At 43.0% G+C, this 23,511-nt stretch overlaps 1 protein-coding gene across 3 annotated transcripts; it reads left to right on the top strand.

Moving 5' to 3' along the window:
• The first annotated feature begins 1,213 nt into the window (after nt 1-1,213).
• On the top strand, nt 1,214-23,390 carry xdh (xanthine dehydrogenase). 3 transcript variants are annotated; one of them, XM_086035279.1, is made up of 35 exons: nt 1,214-1,320; nt 2,120-2,177; nt 4,909-5,005; nt 5,115-5,223; nt 6,320-6,446; nt 8,466-8,527; nt 9,227-9,313; nt 9,378-9,458; nt 10,373-10,517; nt 10,649-10,741; nt 10,834-10,985; nt 11,397-11,490; nt 12,091-12,200; nt 13,006-13,190; nt 13,266-13,428; nt 14,491-14,580; nt 14,660-14,829; nt 15,849-15,972; nt 16,046-16,165; nt 16,802-16,898; nt 16,971-17,095; nt 17,158-17,291; nt 17,363-17,450; nt 18,543-18,629; nt 18,704-18,895; nt 18,963-19,108; nt 19,187-19,268; nt 20,269-20,364; nt 20,444-20,647; nt 20,718-20,770; nt 20,845-20,959; nt 21,332-21,397; nt 21,472-21,660; nt 22,848-23,015; nt 23,106-23,390. In XM_086035279.1, the coding sequence occupies exons 1-35, from the start codon at nt 1,231-1,233 to the stop codon at nt 23,154-23,156; spliced, it is 4,050 nt and encodes a 1,349-aa protein (XP_085891405.1). In that variant the 5' UTR covers nt 1,214-1,230; the 3' UTR covers nt 23,157-23,390. The 3 variants fall into 3 exon arrangements, with proteins under 3 accessions (XP_085891405.1, XP_085891415.1, XP_085891423.1); XM_086035289.1 differs by lacking the exons at nt 1,214-1,320; nt 2,120-2,177; nt 4,909-5,005; nt 5,115-5,223; nt 6,320-6,446 and adding an exon at nt 6,665-6,766; XM_086035297.1 differs by lacking the exons at nt 1,214-1,320; nt 2,120-2,177; nt 4,909-5,005; nt 5,115-5,223; nt 6,320-6,446 and adding an exon at nt 7,086-7,185.
• Nucleotides 23,391-23,511: the final 121 nt, after the last annotated feature.

Genomic DNA, 23,511 nt, shown 5'->3' on the forward strand with positions numbered 1-23,511 from the left:
GAGTGGCGTGGAAGAGCCTGTCACCATACAGCACTTCATCCACCCTCATCACCGGGGCACCCCAAGGCTGTGTGCTCAACCCCCTGCTGTATTCACTCTGCACCCATTGCAAGGCCATCACAGACTCCAAAATCATTATCAAGCTTATTGACGACACAGCTGAATCACGACCAGAGGTGGGTAGAGTAGCCAAAAATTGTACTCAAGTAAAAGTACTGTTACTGCAGAATATGACTCAAAAAGTAGTCATCCAAATAATTATTTGACTAAAAGTAAAAACAGTCCTTGGTAAAAAAAAAACTACTTAAGTACTGAGTAACTGTAGCAGCGTCTTTTTAGTATATATATCTTTCAAACAACCATTCAATCAGACCAAAATACAAAATAATCCTCTACAGGCAAATAAAGTACATCCACGCCTACGTACACGGAGGGGATTTAAGTAACAGGTTCATTGTAGTCTAATGTAGTGGAGTAGGAGTACAGTTTCTTCTTCACAAATCTACTCAAGTAAAAAGTACAGTGATTTAAAACTACTATAAGTACAACATTTCCCAAAACTTACTCAAGTAAATATAACGGAGTAAATGTAACTCATTACTACCCACCTCTGATCACGACTAAGATCATCCATCTTGAAAACTGGTGCAGGGTGCAGACGCCCAGAGCGGATTTCTCCAGGAAGTGGAGGAGAAGCTTTATTCCACTCATCATAGTTTGGAAATCTGCATCAACGTCTTCCAGGACCTTTCTTGGTCCAAATCATCACTTGGATGTGGAACATTACCAATTTAGTGAGACCAACTGAGCGGATCATCATAACCACCCTCCCACATCTGCATGATATCCATACCAAATGCTCCAGATCAAGATCCAGGTGGACCACGCGCAGGATACAGGATGCTCAGGGCCAATGAGCCGCCTACTCCGAATGAACCGGTACCCGCACGCAAACACATTCAACTGCTCTGGTTGATGTGTGTGGATATTGTTTTATGTGGGGTATTTTGTTGTATTGATTATACGCCGGAAAAAATACAAAAGCATTTCACTACGGGCTTGTACCTGTATACTTGTGACCAATAAGGTCAACCTATGTGACCAATGAAGTTGAATCTTGAATCTTGTTGGGTTGCTGCAAGGGGCGGGGCTACAACCACACGCCCCCCTCTGCACAGCGGATGCCTGGAATCATTAAAGACACTGAAGTGGACATAGAGGTGTCACAACATGAGGGAACTGGACAGAAACATGAGGGACTGTACAAACTGTGCCCGGTCCTCGTCCGATGATCTCGTCTTCTTTGTGAATGGCAAAAAGGTAAAATGGCATTAATTTAACTTTTTTTTTTTTTTTTTTTTTTTTTTAACGATTACAATGGTTTATTCATATGTAGGATGTTTAGTTCATTCGTTTATTTGTCAGGGACCATGAAAACATTGAACTCAAAAGTTAGAGATGCTTTTGACCAGATTATAGATTTGTAGCTGTAATTTCCATCTGCAAATTTCGAGCTGAAACGTTAAATTAATAAAGATTAGAAGCGACAAAATGTGTGTATATGTACGGACATGATTAATTTTATTCATATATATACATTAACAAAATTCATTACTCACATAGTATATGTAAATATTCCTACATACGGTACTGGATAGCATTAGTCATGCATCATAAAGTGCAATAGTCATGCATATACCGTATACTCACATCGCTGACATTTCTACCTCCTATGTATTAACAAAGTGTATTAGTCAGGAAGTATTGACAAAGATACTCAAATGAATTACATTACTGTATTCAAAAGTCGACACTGACAGGCTGGTTCTTAAGATCTGTTTTTTTGTGTGTTTCTTTGGAGAGGGTTTTATAACTTGTGATAGTCCTAACTCTCGATGAATGCTGAAAAAACAGTAAATGTGTCGGCGGTGTTTTCAAGAGCAGGGGACAGTGTGGTCTGCAAACAAGCCTGCAGCTGTTAATGTATAACTGCTCACATTTTTTGCTATACCATCTGTTGAACACAATCATGCATTAGATTTGATTTTAGTCACGTGTACCGGTAGAGCTAAGGTGAGCAGAAGTGAAAGATGTTGTTGTTGTTGTTGTTGTTGTGCAGATTGTGGAGACAAATGCAGATCCCGAAATGACCTTGCTCACCTATTTGAGGAGGAATCGTATGTCTCACACACACATCCACACACGCACACATAAGCACACTCACGATTGGACCAGAAGCGGCAGAAGTAGTCACACTCTGTGCTTAAGTAGAAGTACAGATAATAATTGTGTAAATAAAAAAATGGTAAAAGTAGAAGCACTGATTTGACTCCTTTACTTGGGTAAAAAAAATTCAAAGTGGTGTCACCTATGTAAAAATGTATTTTTACTGTCAACTTTTGCTATGCCATGGATCGGGTTCCCAAATATCATGGATCACCTGTTTTCAGGGTTTGATCAAGTGATGTCAGTCAACAGCACAGGGTGGTTGATAGAATAATTGTTCGTAGGTTATACCATATTTACTCTTATAATTATTGTAAGGTTTTTTTTTCCTCCTTTAGTTCTTATTTAAATCCTGCAGGTTTATTATCATTATTATTATTGTTATTTTCTTTTTTAAGATGGCCAGCAAAGTCATATCTTGTCATCCAAAGGTTTAAGTGTTGTATTTTGGAAGGACAGTGACGCGCCACAAATTTCCAATCTTTGCATGCGAGGTTTTGTTCAGGATCACTTTTATCACCGATTTTACTGTTAGCTTTGCCCATTCTTTTGATGTAGGGTCAGCTTTATGACATCTAGGGTGTCCTACACTGACTTTTACCTTATAATTGATCTAATTTACTAATTTTAAATTTTACTAATTTATCACGGAAATTAGTACGTACAGGGCACCGTTGCCCTAACAGTTTTATAGACTCACTTTGTCTTGCTATGATAGGGACTAGTATTCTCAAGGCTTACACAGTTTTAAAGACTAACTTTGTCTTGCAGTTTTAAAGACTTAACTCTGTCTTACAGTTTTAAAGATGAACTCTGTCTCACAGTTTTATAGACTCACTCTGTCTTGTATCACTTGACAAGGGACTAGTATTATCAAGGTTTTTTTTTACCAGCGCGCAATTCACTCATCCACGAGTGTCGTGAGTTTCCTACTCATCCAGAGATGTCGTCACTCCTCCGGCTTCCCGTTAACCTTCAGTTCCCAGAAGTGGAGCCAAGGACCAGTCCTGGAAAGGGTCTTAGAGCCTTGGCCACTTTACCTGGAGGTTGACTCTACAGCTGGAAACTTCCGGCCACTCGACACGATATTGTCTTTTTACTTGCAAGGAGAGCGCAGGGAAGTGTACTTTTACAGTTCCTAAAACCCTCTGCCCGGCTCCTGCGCCTCCTCCCTTTTATTTTCTTAGGAGTCCCTGATTACAAAGGTGTTCCAGCTCTAAGGGAAAGGGGAGCGAAAGCAGCTGGAACACTCAGAACTTGTTTTGTCTATGTGTGTGAATCCGTTGGAAATACGTTGCCATCTTAAATGGTTCATGAGTTACGGTGATTTGAAAAACATGTGTCATCTTGAACGGTGTTAAAAGGAGACGCATTTATCTTGTTGCTGCTAATACAGACAAGGCACCAGGGGGCCCAAGTCAGCAGGATGGCCACTGGGAGCAAACACTATAACTTCTGTTTTGTTTTCAATGAAATTCAAGATATACAGTGCCATCCAGGCATTGCGCTCCTCCAGTCAGAAAAAGAGTGGCCTCAATAAGAAAGCTTCATTTTTGTTCAGCGGAACACAGATCTGACAGTCATCCACATAGCAGTGGAAAAAAAGACCTTGTTTTCCTTAAGATGGAACATAAGGGCTGCAGATACTATGAAAACAGCAGAGCCCCTAAAATTGAACCCTGTGGAACACCATGTGACAGTGGAGCAGTGCGGGACTCAAAGACAAACACAAGTTCTGTTTACCTAAAAAGATCTAAAACACTCAAGAGCAGTACCATGAATGCCTACCTGGTGCTGCAAACGAGTCAACAGAGTGCTATGGTCCACCGTAGCCAACGCTGCAGTTAGATCCAACAAAACAAGACACACATAGTCTCCAGTGTTATTAGCCAGGAGAATGGCATTAAAAATTCATAACATGGCTAACTCTATGCTATGGAAAACCTCAGTGATGTTATGTTTATCCAAGAAAGATTTGAACTGTGTGTGCACCACTTTTTCCAGATGTTTTTTTGGTTCTGTTTTGAATGAAAGGCAGTTAGGATCACCACAAAATCCCGCGATATAGCAAAAAAAAAAAATCTGCGACATGAAATTAGAATTACGATTCCTTCTCTAAGTTTCTTCTTTTTTCCCCTTATGTTGTTTTTTATTCCTCCTTCCACGGTTGAGAGGTTTAGTTCGCTGATCATTGTCAACTGTGGGACTGTGAAGCTCTTTGACACCCGCTTGTGGGCTACAAGAAATAACTTGACTTTAAAAATCCGTGCTACAGTGAAACCACAAATTGTGAACCGCAAGGGGTGACTGCTTCTGTGTTCAGATGTAGTAAGTACAAGTAAAAAGTCACCAGGAAAAAAAAAAAGGAAAGTACAGATAGTCAAAAAATCTTTATGTACAGTAATATAGCGTAGTATTTCTACATCGTTAATTCGCATCACTGGATACGTTAGCAGTGTCACACGCAGTCTTAATTTGACTGATGTTCTGCACATTTGACCATTTCAGCAGAACTAACGTGTCACTTGTTTTGACTCACACAAGCCTCTCCCTTCACCCTGTTTTATTTCACTGGCAGCGGAATCAATGTGTCACACTAAGACACTGCATGAATCAATTATTACCTCGTGACCCTTTGAGGACATTGTATGCCTATGTATGTGTATTTGTCTCTTCTTTCAGTGGGCCTACCAGGGACCAAGCTTGGTTGCGCTGAAGGTGGCTGTGGAGCGTGCACAGTGATGCTATCCAAATACCAACCTCACACGCAAAACCTGCTGTATCCTGACGCACAACCCCGACACACACACGTTCATGTGACGCCGGCGGCAAACTGATTTTAAGCGGATGAATTGTGACACGGACGATAAATCCTTAGCTCTGCTCAGTCATTATGCTGTGAACGCCTGCCTTGCCCCAATCTGCTCCTTGCATCTGGTTGCGGTGACCACTGTGGAAGGAATTGGCAGCGTTGCCAGGCAGCTGCATCCGGTTCAGGTAAAGGATCCCAAACTGTCCTGTCATATAGAAAGTCGTCTTTGTATTCACTAGTAAGACTATTATTCAGTGCGCTAAGAGCGACCATGTCTTACTAGAGACCTGATTTATTTCCATGCCTTCCATGACTCTGACAATTCAGTGCACTAGTACAACGACTAGCACACACCGGTAGAATGACAGTCTTACTAGTTTTACCACTACTGCCTACCACCTCTGTGTGACGTTTCTGCACACTACAAGGGTGCACTATAAGAACCACTGTCTTAATAGTGAGTTTGTTTCCACTACTCTTTGACATTAGACGGCAAACTGAACCAATCAGAGGTCACGTTTGAATACAAATTTTCAGAGCTTCCAAGTCAAAATGCCAGGGACAAATTTTGTGCCAGTCTACCCTGGTAACACGTAGTTGTTCTTCCAGTGTATCCGTAGTACTAGTGTGTTGAATTGTCTTACTTGGTGAGTACAAAGCCTACTAGTTCACAAACAATTCAGCGCACAAGTAGTATATCAAATAAATGTTTAAACAGCTTGTCATACTGTCATTGCCCATACATGTGAGTTCACCGCTGCATTAATGGTGAAATCACCACTAAAACAGTTCAGCCCCAAATCAAAATTTACAGAAGGAGGACCTTAGTTTCAATAAAAGTGCTATGAAATTAAAACTGCCAATCCTTTACAAATGCCTGACATGGTGATTAAAAAGGAGAATTATTTATTGGAGGGATCACCCATGTCATGCGCGCGAACGCCAGGTTCGCCCCCAACGACTACATTAGTAACACTCGGGCCTGTTCTAAAAATAGCTCACCAGTGATGTGACATTGTAATTTCCTTGGAATGTTGTAGAAGTGATCATTTCACAATGTGAATATTTAATAAAGTGTTGACACTCAATCGGTTTCCTACCTTGTTAAATATTTATTGGGGTGAACCCATTAACGTGATGGGTGTCTTAACATTGATTGATATAATTAGAGCAAATTTGTTATGCCACAAATCATGGATGAACCTGGTAGCCCGTTGTGTTGATCAGTAGCCAAGAAGTAACTCACAGTTGGTGACTTCCTTTTTATTGTGTTGTATTCAGGAGCGGATCGCAAAGGCGCACGGCTCGCAGTGCGGTTTCTGCACTCCCGGTATCGTCATGTCCATGTACGCTCTGCTAAGAAACAACCCCACTCCCAAAATGGCTGACGTGGAGGAGGCTTTCCAAGGTAGAGAATGACTTTTCACCATGACTTTAAACACACAGTCTGGGTGGCAATAGTTGCTTACATGCTAACAGCTTGTCGAGTCAGAAACACAGGAACACTCTGAATAAAGGCAACACGGGTATTAAAAGCCAAGTAACAATATAAAAAATAAAAAAAATCACCTTGTTAGTTTCTTTTTCTGTGCTTACTGAGATGCTTAAATTTGGAGAGCAACTTATCTCTGATGTGTTGGCCGAGAAAAGGGGTGGAGTCGGGCGAAGCGAAGGTGTCAACAACGGATAACGTTCCCCACCGGACGACGGCACGTCGCGGTGACACATGTGAGCTGTCTCGTTCGAAGATTGATTGTGGCTGCTAAATCCGTTATGCGCCATAATTAATATGTGCTTGACTTCACATTAGTTCTCTCTCGATTTTTTTTTTCTTCAAATCGGAAGATTAATGGTCTGTAGCTAACGGCTGGCATTTTGTTTACGTAGCTCGCGGCAGAAATCTCACGTGCGCCAGTCAGCCAATCATCAGTGGATGTCTTCCGACGTGTCAAATTATTACGTGGGTTATGCAGCCAATCGGATGCCCGTATTGCAAATACAGGCATCCGATTGGCCACGTAACGCAAAGCTGGAAGAGGGTTACGGTTAGCATTAGGGTAATGCCACACTGACGGGTAAAACTACATTTTAAGAAGACCGGCTCATTATTTATTTTTTATTTAAGATTATTTAAGACCAGGATGCTAGTAAGAACCTTTTACCGCACCATTACTTGCTCGCCACCCCTCGTAATTTTTTATTTCTTTTGTTAAGAAGCCTGTTAGTTTGACGTTTCTGTTGATCCGATTAATGGCACAGATGTGCTGTTTTAATGGCGAAATGGATAGCGTGCTATATGTACAGCTGATCTTTTGTTGAAATGTTGAAATTACCCAAAGACAACCCATCAAAACATTTTATGCATACCTGTGAGAAAATGCCTTGGACAACCTGATGATGGAGGTTTAGTTTGCGGCCCGTCCCTTTGGAAGTGACTACTGCAGTAGTCACAGTAATAGAAAAATCAATACGAAACACTTGGATGGCATCACAGCTTGGCAACATGTGATCTTCTGTGTACACCTATTTACAACATCCGCTCGATTGATCCTCCTCACTCTCAAGTTCCCCTGGTTTAATTTTTATTATTTTGGAGAATATTGAAAACCTTCTGGGGCACATCTGGCAGCACAACCCCACCCAAGTTTGTGTCATCATTTCATTTCATGTCAGTGATAGCCAATCACTTTTTCACTCGCCCAGAAGTATTCTGGCGCCTCTTGTTATTACCAAACATGAACTGTCCTTTACGTATGTAAATATCCATCCATCCATTTACTTCTGTCGATCCAGGATTGGCTCGCAGGAGCAGTAACTTTTCTGACTTCACACAATGGAGCAGGGACAATGTGCTGGTGCTGAATACAGCTAAAACCAAGGAGATGGTTGTGGATTTTGGTAGGCAGAGATCCCGGCTTACCTCCCTCTCCGCCACGACAAATCGATACAGATTCCACATCACTGCAGATGCTTGCATTGATCCCCCTCCACTCTTCCCTCACTTGTGAGCAAGACCCCAAGATACTTGAACTCCTCCACTTGTGGCAGGATCTCACCCCCAACCAGAAGAGGGCACCCCACCCTTTTCCGACTGAGTACCATGGTGTCAGATTTGGAGATGCTGATTTTTATCCCAACCGTGTCCCATTACATACATGTCCCTTGGATGTGCCCCAACTGACAAGCGTGTCAACCAGGATGGAATCCAGAGCCTTTAGGAACTCCAAATCTCATCCACCCCGAAGGGCCTTCCCACTGAGGACCTTTTTAACCACCTCGGTGACCTCAAGAATCACCGTTGGCCTTGCCCTCTGCATGCCTTTGGGTGACACCTCAGGGGATTGGGGGGGGGGGGTATGCAATTATTGGATCTGTCATTGTATGCTGCATATCGTGTGCTTAATTTCAACTCATGACTCATTTTTAGGAAACCTTTGTCGCTGCACTGGATATCGACCCATCCTGGAGGCCTATAAGACCTTCACTGTGGTGAGAAATAGTCAGATTAGACCAGAGTATGTCAACATTTATTGAGCCAAGGTACATACAGTGGCGCGTTGAGAAAAAGTTCAATTCAAGTTGCTACCGCGCTTATAACTCAAACCACTGGTACCTCAAATCATCTTTCCCCATTGAAATATACTCAACAAAAATACAAACGCAACACTTTCATTTTTGCTCCCATTTTTCTGAGACGAAAAGGTCTGAAACAATTTCCAATATAAACAATGTTAGGATTTCTCTCAAACATTGCTCACAAACCAGTCTAAATCTGTGATAGTGAGCACTTCTCCTTTGCCGAGATAATCCATCTCACCTCGCAGGTGTGCAATACCGAAATGCTGATAAGGCATCATGGTTAGTGCACAGGTGTGCCTCAGACTGCCCACAATAAAAGGCCACTCTGAAAGGTGCAGTTTTGTTGACGGAAACACCAACGGAAGCCTGTTTCCGTACTGTACTGTCCCCAGACCGCCCCCCTCAATAAAACAAAACGGCACCATTCAGAGACATTAATTCATAATTAATAATAATTATTCTTAAAATAATTTCTGACCAATTAAGTGAATATATAGATGTACCGTAATTTCCAGTTGCATACATGATTTCTCTGGCACACTGGTTAAATATCACTGGATTAGACTTTATTATAGTCTGAAAATCACTCAATTTGAGATGTCCCTTTAGGAAGGTGGATGCTGTGGAGGGAAGGGACGGGACAACGGTTGCTGTTTAACAAATGGGACAACAGAGGAGAATGTGGCGGATGTGGACGTAAGTGTGTCGCACTGTAAAGATGCCGCATTATTGCAAGTGTAACAGCGCAGTATATTTTCAGGCAGCCTCAAAGCTGTTCAACGCTGCTGAATTTGCGCCGCTTGACCCGACGCAGGAGGTCATCTTCCCTCCAGAGTTGATGGTGAGAAACAAAACACATGTACAGCCGCACGGCCACGCGTCTCACATCCAGAGGCGGCAAATCTACTTTCACTCTGTACTTAAGTAGAAGTACAGATACTTTTATAAAAATAAAAAAAAAAGACTGTGGATGTATTCATTCCACTTCACTCAAGTTCACACTATAAAAGAATCACTTTTTTGTTAGACTTTAAGTGGTCAGTATGACATGACTTTATTTAGTTAATAATTAAAATTATCTGTGGGGGGGAAAAAAAATCAGCTGCTCTCGCCTATGTTATGCCTCTGATTTGATTTGTCAGCTATGAGTGTGCCTGTGAGTGATTGTGTATAGTATTGTGTATTTATCTATGTGACAGTAAAAATAAAATTCTACTTTTACTATTTTACAGACATACATTTCAGAGTCTGGACTTTAAAGTCCTACAAGCATTTTTTTTTTGTGAGAACTTTCACTTGAGTCTTTGTATTTGCACTTTGAAGTATTTGTACTTCCACTTAAAGCGAAAGTCAACCCAAACATAGTTTTTGGAATATAAGTTAAGCAGCAAAACGCACTCGTTTTTAGTCATCTCTGCGGGCGGCCATTTTGTCGTCTGTCGACTGAAAATGACACAACCACGGCTGACCTGTTTTCTGAATCTGAGCCGTGATTGGTCGTTGTGAGCAGTTGTGATGTCATTTTCAGTCGACAGAAGATAAAATGGCCGCCCGCAGAGATGGCTTAAAAAAAACGAGTGTATTTTGCTGCTTTACTTATATTCCACAAACGCAAAATTAATCAGAATCCCGTGTTTCAACTAGTGGGCCTGCTGGGAACATATTCTTGAAAAAAACTGTTTGGTTTGACTTTCGCTCTAAGTACTGAGTGCGATGACTTTTTCTTTTACGTGTCTACACTTTTGCTCCATGTAGTCCCTGAGCAAAAGTCAAAAGACTGGGTCGCTGCATTTTTGCAACGACAGGGCAGTGTGGCTCCAGCCTGCCAACTTGGACGAGTTCCTCAGTCTGAAATGGAAACATCCTGATGCACGAGTGGTGGTGGGAAACACTGAAGTGGGTACGTGTTAACTCCCATCCGCTCAAACACACACAGACGCGCCCACACACACACACACACACACACACACACACGCACTCCCACACCATATCTCAACCACCTGCTCACTGTGTGTGTGTGTGTGTATCTAGGTATAGAAGTGAAGTTCAAGAACATGTTATATCCAGTCATTCTGGCTCCAGCTTTCATTCCGGAACTCCAAAGAGTGACACACACTGATGAGGGTGACTACTGAGGCAGATTGTGACTCTCAAATCATAAAAATGGATTAGGAAATGTGGTTATAAAAACAAATCCGTGTGGTTCATGCTTGCAGGTATCGTGTTTGGTGCCGCGTGCACGCTCACCCAAGTGGGTGACGTACTGAAGCAGGCCGTAGACGAGCTCCCTCCTCAGCAGACCCAGGTCTTCCTTGCCGTCCTGGAGCAGTTGCGCTGGTTTGCGGGGCAGCAGATACGCAACGTTGCGGTGAGCGCCAGCAGACCGTTGCGGAGTTTGACTAAAGCCCAGCGGTCGAAATTAAAAAAGCCACTTGGACACAAATCCCAACCTCTCTTTTTCCATAAACCAGCATTGGTACACCCCATAAATAAACAGAGTGATATAATAACTGAGGATACATCCATACAATATTCACCCTTTCTTGACACCAGTGGTAGTTTCTGTCATATGGGTTATGTGCGGTCGTGGCATAAAATAAACAACAAGATCATCAAAATCATCAAATTTACATTTATTTGAAAAAAAAAACAACAACAACAACTCACAAACCCAGACAAAATGACATTTAAATTGTCATTATTTACTTCCAAAACCAGAGGGAGCCACAGCAGAGGGATTTTGCGGACATTAATCAAATGCGTCTTTGATTCATTTCAGGCTGTTGGTGGGAACATCATGACTGCCAGCCCCATATCAGACCTTAATCCTGTTTTTATGGCGGCCAGCTGCAAACTCACACTGACGGACAAAGGTAAGACACAACGGTAAACGTGCTGGATGAAGCTGAACGTGTCACCATTAAAATGATGTCATGTTTGAAAGTCGTTTCAGTACTTAGTTCATATTCATCTTATGATCCGTGAACAAGTAAGCTTCATCCTTTTTTTTACCCCTGCTTATGCCCTTGACACTTCTATATGACATTACTGCGCCGAAGTAAAATGGCAAGTGTGCACTAGCTAGTGGAAGAATAACAGTACACTAGTACGATTTTGTCTTACTAATATTTTTTACTGTAGTGTACACAAGTATGACAAGGCCGTACAGTGCACTAATATAGAGACAACTTAGGACACACTAGTAGAAAGACTCGTACCTGTGAGTGAAACGACCGTGTCTTAATAGTAATGTTTTCTTCACTCCCGTATGACATCACTGCACTCTATAGTAGAACGTCTAGGGCTTGCTTGTACAACAATTAAAGCCTACTGGTAGAACACTTACATGTTACTGCTAGTAAAACAAATCCACGCTCTAGCTGACAACTGCATGCTTCTTGTCCTACAAGTCACATGAATACTATGTACTGTAGCCTATCTTGTGACCTATCCTCCCTCTTCCTGCTCATTAGATGGCAGTCGTGTGGTTGAGATGGACGACAGTTTCTTTGTGGGTTATAGAAGGACTGTGGTGCGACCACAAGAAATCCTGCTGTCCATCGAGATTCCCTTTAGCAAGAAGGTAGCTGCATCGCTAAAGCTAACCACTGTCTGCCACCCTCAAACTATAGTCTAAATGAAAAGAAACGGAATGGAATGCTATTGATAAGAGTAACTGAGTGTCAATTGGTCACCCAGAGGTGTACTCACACTCATAGTCAAGGAGAAGTACAGATCTTTGTGTAATAAAATAAAATAAAACACCGGTAAAAGCACAAGTATTGATTCAGCTCCTATGAAAATAAAAACGACTTACAAATGTCTTGAAAGGGGAAGTCTACCAAAACATATATTTTTAAGGATATGTTCTTTGCAGAACCACTAGTTGAAACACATCATTGTGATTAATACTGCGTTTGTGGACTATGATTTAAGCAACAAAATCCACCTGTTTTTAGCCATCTCTGGGGGCGGCCATTTTGTCACTTCTGTCAACTGAAAAGGACATCATAGACCCTCAGGGCTCACATAACGACCAATCATAGAAGACAGCTTCAGAAGACAGGTGAGCCGTGATTGGTCGTTATCTGAGCCCTGAGGGTGTGTGATGTCATTTTCAGTCGACAGAAGTGACAAAATGGCTGCCCCCTGAGATGGCTAAAAATGGGTGGATTTTGCTGCTTAACTCATTTTATATTAATCAGAATTCCTTGTTTCAACTAGTTGGACTGCATAGAACATGTTCTTGACAAAAATATGTTTGGGTAGACTTCCTCTTTAGGTAAAAAAAGAACAACTACTCTGTCATATAGCAACAGTCACCCAGTCATAATTCCTGTCTTTCCTCAAGCACTCGTGTTGCTAATATTTCTGCACGTCCTTCCTAGAATCAGTTTGTCTCAGCCTTCAAACAGTCACCTCGTCGAGAGGACGACATCAGTATCGTCACCGCAGCAATGAGTGTGAGTTTCACACCCGGGACGTGCATTGTGGAGGATATGAGGCTCAGCTATGGGGGCGTGGCTGCAACCACAGTGCTTGCAAAAAATACAGCAAACAAACTGTTGGGAAGGTAATAACTCGGCGCAAAGAATAGAAATGAATAGAGGAAAGAAGAGAGGATGGAACACCCTGTGATGTCATCCAGATGCTGGGGGGAAGAGTTGCTGGAAGACGCTTGCTCCTCATTGGCAGAGGAGTTGACCCTCGACCCCTCCGCGCCAGGGGGCATGGTGACATACCGACGAACTCTCACCCTCAGCCTATTCTACAAATTCTACCTGACAGTGCTGCAGCAGCTCCGAGGGCAGGTAACCAATGTGTCACTTAGCAGACGCAACTAGTAGAGGTGGGAGTTAGTCACGCAAGACATTAGACTTGAGTCTTAACCTTTATATTTCAAGTAAGGCAGAGCTAGGCACTTGACCCTTTTTTGCCCGTCCGGCCGCGACCCTCCACCCTTGACCTGGGTACCCTTCCGGCCACGACCCCCCGGCCATATTCATAAACATTGTCGGCCCCCGCCCCGTTCCGCCAAAAAAAAAAAAAAAAAAAAAAAAACGTGCATGATGCCCCCGTGGGAGGGATGCTAACGGAGGAGATTTATTTAAAGACAATTAGCTGACTATTCAAACCCGCTGTGGACACGCGTCAAACGCGCCACTTACTCACGTACTTACCCAGCTGTGTGTGCTAACTTCCATTGCGAGCCCTGGGGTTGGTTTTGTCGTATTGTATAATTATTTGGGTGCAACAGACGACAAGTCTGCAAGCAGTCAACAAGTTACTTATTTTCCTCACTCCCCCTCCTTCACATTTCCCGGCCTTCAAAATAAAAGCATGCCAGCAAACCACTACACAGCAGTTTTGCTACGGCGTATTTCCGGAAGTAGGAAAGTGCATGACGTGCCATAATTGAGTGCTGCACGCAGCTTGAATATACTCCCGGACACAAGTTGTTTTGAAAGAAGCCTAAAAAGAAGCCTTTCACCGAGTAGGCTGAGATGAAATTTGGCCGCCTCGCGAGCACGTCACACGCATGAGGGCCGATTAGTGGGCCGGACTAAAATCCACTTCCGGCCATGCTTAGTCCAGCCATTTTTAAAAATTTGTCAATCAAATCAAATCAGCTATTACTTAGCAAAACTGTGACGTTAACATACTGTAGCTTACCCATCTTTGTGGGTTTGATAGTGGCAGATATCGTTAGACGTAGTTGTTGTCGTCGTTTATCTTGAGTTGCAAACGTTGCATGTTTTCATTCTCCTTTTCCCAATTTGATCAAAAATGGTTTTAGCCAAACAAGTACTAAGTCTTGGAACTGGTGCCTTAAGTCTGATCTGAGTCTAAGCTTGAGCTTGGTCGTCTGTCAGGGCCTTAACGTGGAAGAGGTCGGATCTGATCTCCTGAGTGCAATCGAAGTTTACCATCACGAGACGCCATCCAGCGTTCAGATCTACCAGGTACAATCAACACCCGGCATAAATTCCTATTGTCCATGAGGCATTTAAGGAAACAACTAACAAACGCTTTCATCTGCAGGAGGTGCCCAAGGCCCAGAACCAAGATGACGTCCTGGGCCATCCCATGATGCACCTCTCAGCTCTGAAGCAGGCCACGGGTGAGGCGGTGTACTGCGACGACATACCACTGTTTGAGAACGAAGTGTACTTGGCGCTCGTTACCAGCAGCAAGGCGCATGCTCGCATCATGTAAGACTCGCTTCATTCACGTGCACGCTCCTGCTCGTACACTCTGTACATCAGCTGTTGTCCCTGACCATTTTTGGCACCATGGACCGGTTTCACCAAAAAGCAATAATACCGTATTGGCCCGAATATAAGACGGTGTTTTTTGCATTGAAATAAGACTGAAAAAGTGGGGGTAGTCTTATATTCGGGGTCTAGATGTTATATCCATTCACGACGCTTGATGGCGCCAGATATCATTGAAGCGAATGCTGAACTTGACTCCGCAGGCCAAAGCAACACGTGAGGATGACGTGCTATGGGAGGAGCCAAAGGATGGGATTAAGGACAGAATTGTTTGTGAGGAGTAATGTTCTGTCACGATAGATCTCAGCTACTCTCAAGTTAAACCAGTTTGCATTATTTTATTGCAATGTTTTTCCTTATTCAGATTTGTTTCAAGACTACAGCTCGCTTGGTTAATGCAGTTATTGCAATTTTGTTGTTTGATCACAATAGATTGGTTTATTTACATTTCAAAAACCAGAAGCCATTCATTTACGAGTGCGATTGCACTTTAGTTTACATGTTCAAACGTTGAGATATTAAGATTTGAATGAGGCAAAATAACATGCCTTTTTTCTCAAATGTATATTTATAATCATTTGTGTCAGATGTACTGTCATTATTTTCTGGAGGAAAATTAATTTGGTGTTCAAAAAGACTTTTTTCAAACTTGAGTCTTGAAAAAGAGAGGGTCGTCTGATAATCAGGGCCGTCTTATATTCGGGCCAATACGATATTTTGACACAGTCAATGTATTTTTTGTAATTAGTGGAAGCCTTGCTCTTGTTTTTCTTCAACAAGCCGTTCCCAACTTGGGGGAAGGAGAGACAACGACACCCGAAGGGGGTCTTTTTGTTCAGTATCTCTGTGTGGGCTACTACCAAATGTCCCACGGACCGGTACCGGTGGTTGGGGACCGCTGCTGTACATAAATGCTCCCGCTCTCAACTCTTCACAACCGTGGGTTTGTCTCACAGCTCCGTTGACCCGTCAGCAGCCGAGTGTTCGCCCGGCTTCATTTGCTGTGTCTTTGCCGACGACATTCCTGGCAGTAATACCACTGGGGTAATGCACGATGAGACCGTACTTGCTGATGGCCAGGTAGCTTTCTTTCTAGTTACTCGCAAAGGCTGGCATTACGATCGGGCCGGTCAAGTGTCACTTCTCATCATAGGTCACATGTGTGGGTCACATCATTGGCGCCGTTGTGGCTGACACTCAGCTTCATGCCCAGCGAGCCGCCAAAGCCATCAGGATCCAGTATGAGGAGCTCCAGCCAATTATCACCATTCAGGTTAGAACGCCTGGGGACAGATTTCCTAATCTGGATTTCTAGATTTTCTAAAATCCCAACAAGAAGACACTAAATTGCGTGTTCACCTGCTCTAACAGATTGCGCTCGCTGTTGGCAACAGGTATAAAAGTAGTGGCGACCATCGGATTAAAAAAAAAAAAAAAAAAAAAAAAAAAACTCTTGAAATTGGCAAAATGACGTTTGAAGTGATGCAACTAGAAGTATTTATGGGAGAGGCAAAAAAAAATATCACTGAGTTACAGAAAAGAAATCTATCGCTCAGATAGTTTCGGGGAAGCCAGCGACCGCTAGAAGTCACGTACTGTTTGATTTAACTCGTCCCAAATACATGCAGATTGGATTTATCTTCACGCCCTATCATAACATTGCGATTGAAATTAGGGACAGGACACCTGAAAAAGTGCTTCAGCAGAGGCCAGCACCAATCGCTGAGTCAGATGCAAGCAAATGCTGAGTTGAAAGTTTTGGTTACATGGCATCATAACTCCTTCTGGTGACTGGCTCCAAGTCAGCTCTAAGATCATTCTGAACCTCGAAAATCGCATTCCCGAATATAATTTTTTTTTCTGGCCTTTCAAAAATGTTCTTCTGAAAAGCATCCGGTCTGCTCGACAGGAAGCCATCGCCGCCCAGTCCTTCTATCAGCCAATTAGAACACTTCAGAGCGGAGACCCGGAGGCAGGATTCAAACAGGCAGACCACATCCTGGAAGGTGTCATTTTAAGCCTTTGAATGCAAATGGACTTTATCCAGCTGCTCCCATGACTGACTGATTGACCGACAGGTGAGATGCATATCGGCGGTCAAGAACATTTCTACCTGGAGACCAATGTGACCGTGGCTGTCCCACGAGGGGAAGACAACGAAATGGAGCTCTTTGTCTCCACTCAGAATCCCACTGAGGCACAGGTGAGGGGGAAAACTTAGCACAAAATGTGATTGGACCAAGACTTTAATTGTTTGCACGTCAGTCTCTGGTGGCCACAGCGTTGGGAGTCCCAGCTAACAGGGTGGTCGTCCGAGTAAAAAGGATGGGCGGAGCTTTCGGCGGGAAGGAGAGTCGGACCACCTTAGTGTCCACCGTGGTGTCAGTGGCGGCACACAAGTACGTCCATCAGTCACTTCTCATTCAGGCTCGTACATTCATGCCAACACGATTCCGTGCTTGCGCGCCAGGCTGCGACGACCTGTCAGGTGCATGTTGGACAGAGATGAAGACATGTTAATCACCGGAGGAAGACACCCATTCTATGGAAAATATAAGGTACAAAAACACTGTCTCATTGACCAGGTCAAGAACCACACTCCTCATACATTATAATGTGTATGCACATGTGGACTAAATTGTTGGTACAACCCCCCCCCCCTCTGGTTAGTGCAAGACAAAAATGCAGTGGTCCCAGAAATAACTTCAATCTGACAAAAGTAATAATAAATACACATGTGGATGAAAATTAACCATTGAAGTATGGTTAAAAAAAATGTATCTTAAAAATCAAATTCAAGAAACAGACCTGGACAAAAATGATGGTACACTTAACTTTGCACAACCTTTTGAGGCAACCACTTCAATCAAACGATTTTTGTAACTTTCAGTGAGACTTCTGCACTTCTTGGCAGGTGTCTTTCTCATGATGGCAAATTCCAGTCTCACTTTTTTTACGATATGATTTTCGGCAGGGTTGTCCATTAATAACCCATTCCACCCTTCTGCCCAAAATAACAATACGTTTTTATTTTGTGTTTTTTTTAATGGGAAAAATAACACTCTATAATATTGTACTTTCCTAAAGTGGGGACATAATTAAATAGAACGTTAAGACTTGAACTGTTTTTGTCAGATATTTTTGCTTCGGGTAAATCAATTGATTCTCACGTGTGCGACTTGGCCGCCTTGGGTGGGGCAATATAATTCAGATATTCTAATACATATGGAGACAAATTATTAATTAATTAATATTAATATTCATCACTTTTTTTTGCAGAGGATAAAGAATATAGGCCTGTGATTATTGTTATTTTATGTTTACAGCACGTGTTGCTTCATTTATCCACCGCTTAAAAGGTCCACACAGACCCTATTAGTGACTCAGTGTCTAAGGCGTTTTCCATTATGGGTTAGCATCAAGCTAACTGAGGCTATCTCGTTGTTTTAAATACACGTGTAATCCACAGCTTGGAGAGTGGCATTAAACTTTTTAAACGTTGTCTTTTTTAAAGAATTGTTCATCTGACAAACTGCCTTTAACAATGGCCTTTGATCATAAATTGAACCACACGCAAAAAAACTCGTTAAATGTCTTTTAAATGCCCATCCGTATAGTGAAAGCACTTAATTCATCCCTTTCTTCGCAAGGTGGGTTTTCTGAAGAGCGGGAAGTTGGTAGCCCTGGATGTGTCATTCTACAGCAACGCTGGAAACTCCCGTGACCTTTCTCTGGCAGTGAGTGTGCCTAATCACACACGTTCATGATGAAGCATTTTACATCGATCCCATGATCATACTTTGTCGTTGAGGTCCTGGAGCGGGCTCTGTTCCACATGGAGAACACATACAGCATTCCAAACGTGCGTGGTCGCGGCTTTTTATGCCGCACCAACCTGCCATCTAATACAGCCTTCAGAGGCTTCGGGGGTCCCCAAGGCATGATGCTCGCTGAGAGCTGGATAAATGACGTGGCTCAGAGCCTGGGCTGGCCGGCCGACGAGGTCTGTCAATTTCCCGAGTAAGCATGTGGGAAGGAAGTGTCCTGACGCCATCTGTCCCCTTTTGCAGGTTCGACGAATCAACCTGTACCAACAAGGTGATGTGACACCGTTCAATCAGATCCTGGAACAGTTCACTTTGGATCTGTGCTGGGACGAATGCCTGTCCCGCTCACATTACCGGCAGCGCAAAGCGGCTGCCGAGCTCTACAACAGGTGGGGGAGGATTTAGAGAAGGCGTTATTGTCACTTCAAAAGTTGCAGCCTTGAAACAAGTCGGTATCTCTCTGCCAGACAGAACCGATGGACCAAACGAGGGCTTGCCATCATACCAACCAAGTTCGGAATCAGCTTCACCGCTGTCTTTCTTAACCAGGTATGGTAAATGTAGGCTCTGGCCTTTCTGGGTGGAATTTTCACGTCGGGACTTTTAAATGCATATAAGACAAAACAAAACGGCACCATCAAGGACAAAACAAAAAATCTAATCAAAGAAACAAACACTAGAGACAAAACAAGTTAGAAGAACAAACAAACCCGAACATTTCGTCAACAAACGAAACAGGACGTTGATCCCAGTCAGTAGATTCAACCAATGTATGTGCCCTGTGATTGGCTAGCAGCCGGTCCGGGGTGTACACTGCCTCTTGCCTGAGGTCAACTGGTATAAACTCCAGCTAGCTCGCAGCCCCGATGAGGACAGCTTAACAGTATTCTCTTAAATTAAACAAAATTAAATATGAAAATCATTTAAAAATACTCTTTTTCTTAAAAACATTAGAAAAATTAAAAAATGAATACAATAACATAAATTCTAAAAGCATCAATCACTATATTTTTTTTTCTTTAAAGTCTAAACTCTTAAAGTCTAAAATTGTAAGAGAAAAGGCAATTAACTCTTTTAATAAAATGAAAAATCCACTTTTTATTTCTTAAAGTGGAAGTCAATCCAAACATATTTTTTTCCAGAATATCTTCTATTCAGGGCATTCTGATTCAATATTGCATTTGTGGAATATGAGAAATCCACACGTTTTTATCTAGTTCAGGGGGCGGCCATTTTGTCACTTCTGTCGACTGAAGATGACATCACAGTTGCTCAGGGCTCAGATAACGACCAATCATGGCTTAGCTTCAGAAAAACAGGTGAGCTGTGATTGGCCGTTATCCGAGCCCTGAGCAACTTCGATGTCATCTTCAGTCGACATAAGTGACAAAATGGCTGCCCCCCGAGATGGCTATAAGTGGGTGCACTTCTAATGTACTATACTAATAAAACTTCTAGACGCTATAGTAAATGGATGGTCAGATGTATCAAATAATGGATGCTCACGATAAAACTAAGCTTTGATGGACATTTATATTTGTGTTTACAGGCTGGAGCGCTCGTCCACATCTACACAGACGGGTCGGTGCTGCTGACTCATGGTGGGACAGAAATGGGCCAGGGACTCCACACCAAGATGGTTCAGGTAGTCTAAAGACAGCAGAGGAACTACAGTTATTACAGTCATTTCGGCATTTGATTTTGAACAAATTCTATCATTCCAGATTGCCAGCCGGGTTCTTGGTGTTCCCTGCTCAAAGATCCACATATCGGAGACCAGCACCCAAACTGTCCCTAACACAAGTCCGACTGCTGCTTCGTCCTCTTCGGACCTCAATGGAGCTGCTGTGAGAAATGCCTGCCGGCTCCTCAATGAGCGCCTTGAACCCTACAAGAGCAAAAACCCCAAAGGATCGTGGGAAGACTGGGTAAGCGTCATGTTGAGCGTTACTAAGCTGAAATGTCGGCTCCCATTGAGTTGCAGCCTCTGTGTTTCAGGTCAAAGCAGCGTACGTCGACAGAGTCAACCTGAGTGCCAACGGCTTTTACAAGTGGGTCCCTTTTCGAGCTGTCTGCTGTCGTCATTTATATTAGTCCAGTTTGACTGTTGGCTGTTTTGTGTCAGGACTCCAGACATAGGATATGACTTTGAAACCAACTCTGGCCGAGTGTTCAGCTATTTCACCTATGGAGTCGCCTGTTCTGAAGTGGAGGTCGACTGTTTGACTGGAGCTCACAAGGTCACAAGGAGAACGCTTTCTTATTTCCATTTTATTTACCTTTATGTACGATACGATGTGTCAATCTATCACAAACCTATGCAGAAAACGTGTTGACATGTACAGTATACCAAGTATATACGATGGTGCCTTGAGATACAAAGGACCCCATTTCTTTTTTTTTTCTTTGATTTATCAGCTAAAAATAGAGAAACAAAGTTCATTACATTTTGCGTATTCAAAACAACCAGATAGCTTAGCCTTGTCGTTCCATTAATGCTGAAGCTAATTAGCATTTATGTTGCGGTGCTACAATCGTACATCATACTGCATTTTGGATATCCCCGGGGTACACTGTTTATCAGTCTGACATTATACTTGTGCTTGATTTAGAACCTGAGCACTACCATTGTAATGGACGTTGGTGTTAGCCTCAATCCCGCAATAGACATCGGACAAGTAAGCTAGCAAGTCAAGAAATTCAAGATGTTTTATTCTGGCATGACGCTGCAATGTTGTCCGTTTGTCTAAAGGTGGAGGGGGCCTTCATGCAGGGTCTGGGTCTGTTTACCCTGGAGGAACTTCACTATTCCCCCCAGGGCGTCCTCCTCACCCGGGGTCCGGGTTCTTACAAGATCCCCGCCTTTGGTGACATTCCCACCAAGCTAACCGTCTCGTTGCTTCGTGACGCAGCCCACGACAAGGCCATCTTCGCCTCCAAGGTAACCGTCACCGGAGGTGGGGGACTCGAGCCGCATGACTCGAGTCGACTCAACTTGATGATTACCGGTAAATGACTTGCGACTTGCTTGGCAAAACTTAAGACTTAACTTGACTGTGACTTGGATTGAGGAGACTTGATTTTGACTTGACAAGACTTGGAAATCGACCTTTGCTTTTGAGAGAAAAGTTATTCTTATATGCACAAGTCATTCTTTTTTTCATGCGTGCCACAAATCTGGCCACAGACTGAGGCTCACTCGTGTAAGTGTCACAGATGACCCTCCTTTTCTACGGCCCATGGGATGATATTGATTAATTATTAGAACCGGCCCGCAGACCGCAGCAAGCCCGTGTGGGTAGCAGATGTAATCGGGTGTCCGGATTGGATCGAGTCCTTCGCGCCTGTCCATGACATCGCGCTTTATAATATAGTTCTGTCATATATTTCTTTGGCTTTATGTTTGCTCCGGCAAAAAAATATATTACAGAAATGTATCACGTCGTCAGCAGGTGAGAAGGACCCAATCCAACCTGGACATTTTAAAAATTTTCAATGAACATTCGTTCAATCCGGCCCTCGGCTTGTAGCTCCATTTTTTATTTGAATATATCCTGAATATTTCTCTCACTGAGCACAATCCTCCTGTCCCAACGCATTGTATATTCAAATAAATGACAAACTGAATAATATCAAGTTCAGATCTTCCTTAGACAACCACAATTATGCCATTCTTAATATTCAATAACTATTTAAAAAAAACACAACAGAACACAAATTCAAAAATAATTGAATAATAATTTTTAAAAAATTACAAGTATATATTTTTTCATGAACCTCACTGGGTGGGCAGTCTGTCAATCCGGGTGGGCCTGTGCACTCCCGGGCCCACCCATGGCTCCGCCCCTGACGCAAAGACTGCCCAACGGCTATTTATGTGTCTCGACTACATTGCAACATATCACTTCTGGATCCACTAATTACTGTACTATGATGTGGCCAGTGACAAAAACGATTTTGACACCCCTGCTGTACAGGATAAGTGGTGTGGACGATGACAAAAAAAAAAAAAAAAAACGTTTCTTGAATATTAAATGCAACTGTATTGAACTTAAAGTTAAATAGAGCCGGACTGTACTTTCACGTCACTGGGTGAAGATGATAAATGTGATTTGTTCTCTTCGTCAGGCTGTGGGTGAACCTCCTTTGTTCCTCGCTTCATCCGTTTTCTTCGCCATCAAAGATGCCATTAGCGCAGCTCGGGCTGAGTCGGGCATCGCGGGCCCGTTCAGGTTGGACAGCCCCGCCTCTGCGGAGCGGATACGAAACGCTTGCAACGACCGCTTCACCAAACTGGTAAAAATATTTTTAATAAATCAGCACTGCAACCACAATGGATTTTATTCCTGTTGTGGAAATGAGCAACAGTGGATCTTTGTGTGTCAGTGTCCCCCTGCAGACCCTGCAACCTTCCGCCCTTGGTCTGTCCAAGTCTGAATCTATTGGAAACTTGAACCACATGCTACCAGATGGAGAAGCGCATATTCAAGAACACACCAGAATATAGTGTCCATAGGAAGAGAACATTAGTGGAATCAGAAAAAGACCTTCCTGTCACACTACAAGTGATTGTTGTGGCACAATTTATCACTGCACTTTAAAAATCAGTGTGACCATAAATGTGTGACTGTGAATGAAAGAATAAATCATTTACAGCAGGGGGCAACCGCACCTTTTGCACCTATCTCCCTCTTCGCTTCCGTTCCGCGTAAAAGTGTCAACTAAAAGTAATTCCTTGTGCGGGGGGAACTTTCACCACCGCCGTTTGAGGGAGGTCGTTGACATTTGGACT

The sequence above is a fragment of the Filicampus tigris genome, chromosome 1 (assembly GCF_054856515.1).
Source record: "Filicampus tigris isolate MCC_2025a chromosome 1, RoL_Ftig_1.0, whole genome shotgun sequence".
In the NCBI taxonomy this organism is placed as follows: domain Eukaryota; kingdom Metazoa; phylum Chordata; class Actinopteri; order Syngnathiformes; family Syngnathidae; genus Filicampus; species Filicampus tigris.

What these genes read in the sequence shown, in the direction of transcription:
- xdh (XM_086035279.1), top strand. Translation starts at nt 1,231, where the DNA reads ATGAGGGAACTGGACAGAAACATGAGGGACTGTACAAACTGTGCCCGG. An exon ending in CGTGGAGGAGGCTTTCCAAG is followed by an intron (nt 6,447 to 8,465) that starts GTAGAGAATGAC and finishes ACTCATTTTTAG; the next exon opens with GAAACCTTTGTCGCTGCACT. An exon ending in CATTCTATGGAAAATATAAG is followed by an intron (nt 17,451 to 18,542) that starts GTACAAAAACAC and finishes TTTCTTCGCAAG; the next exon opens with GTGGGTTTTCTGAAGAGCGG.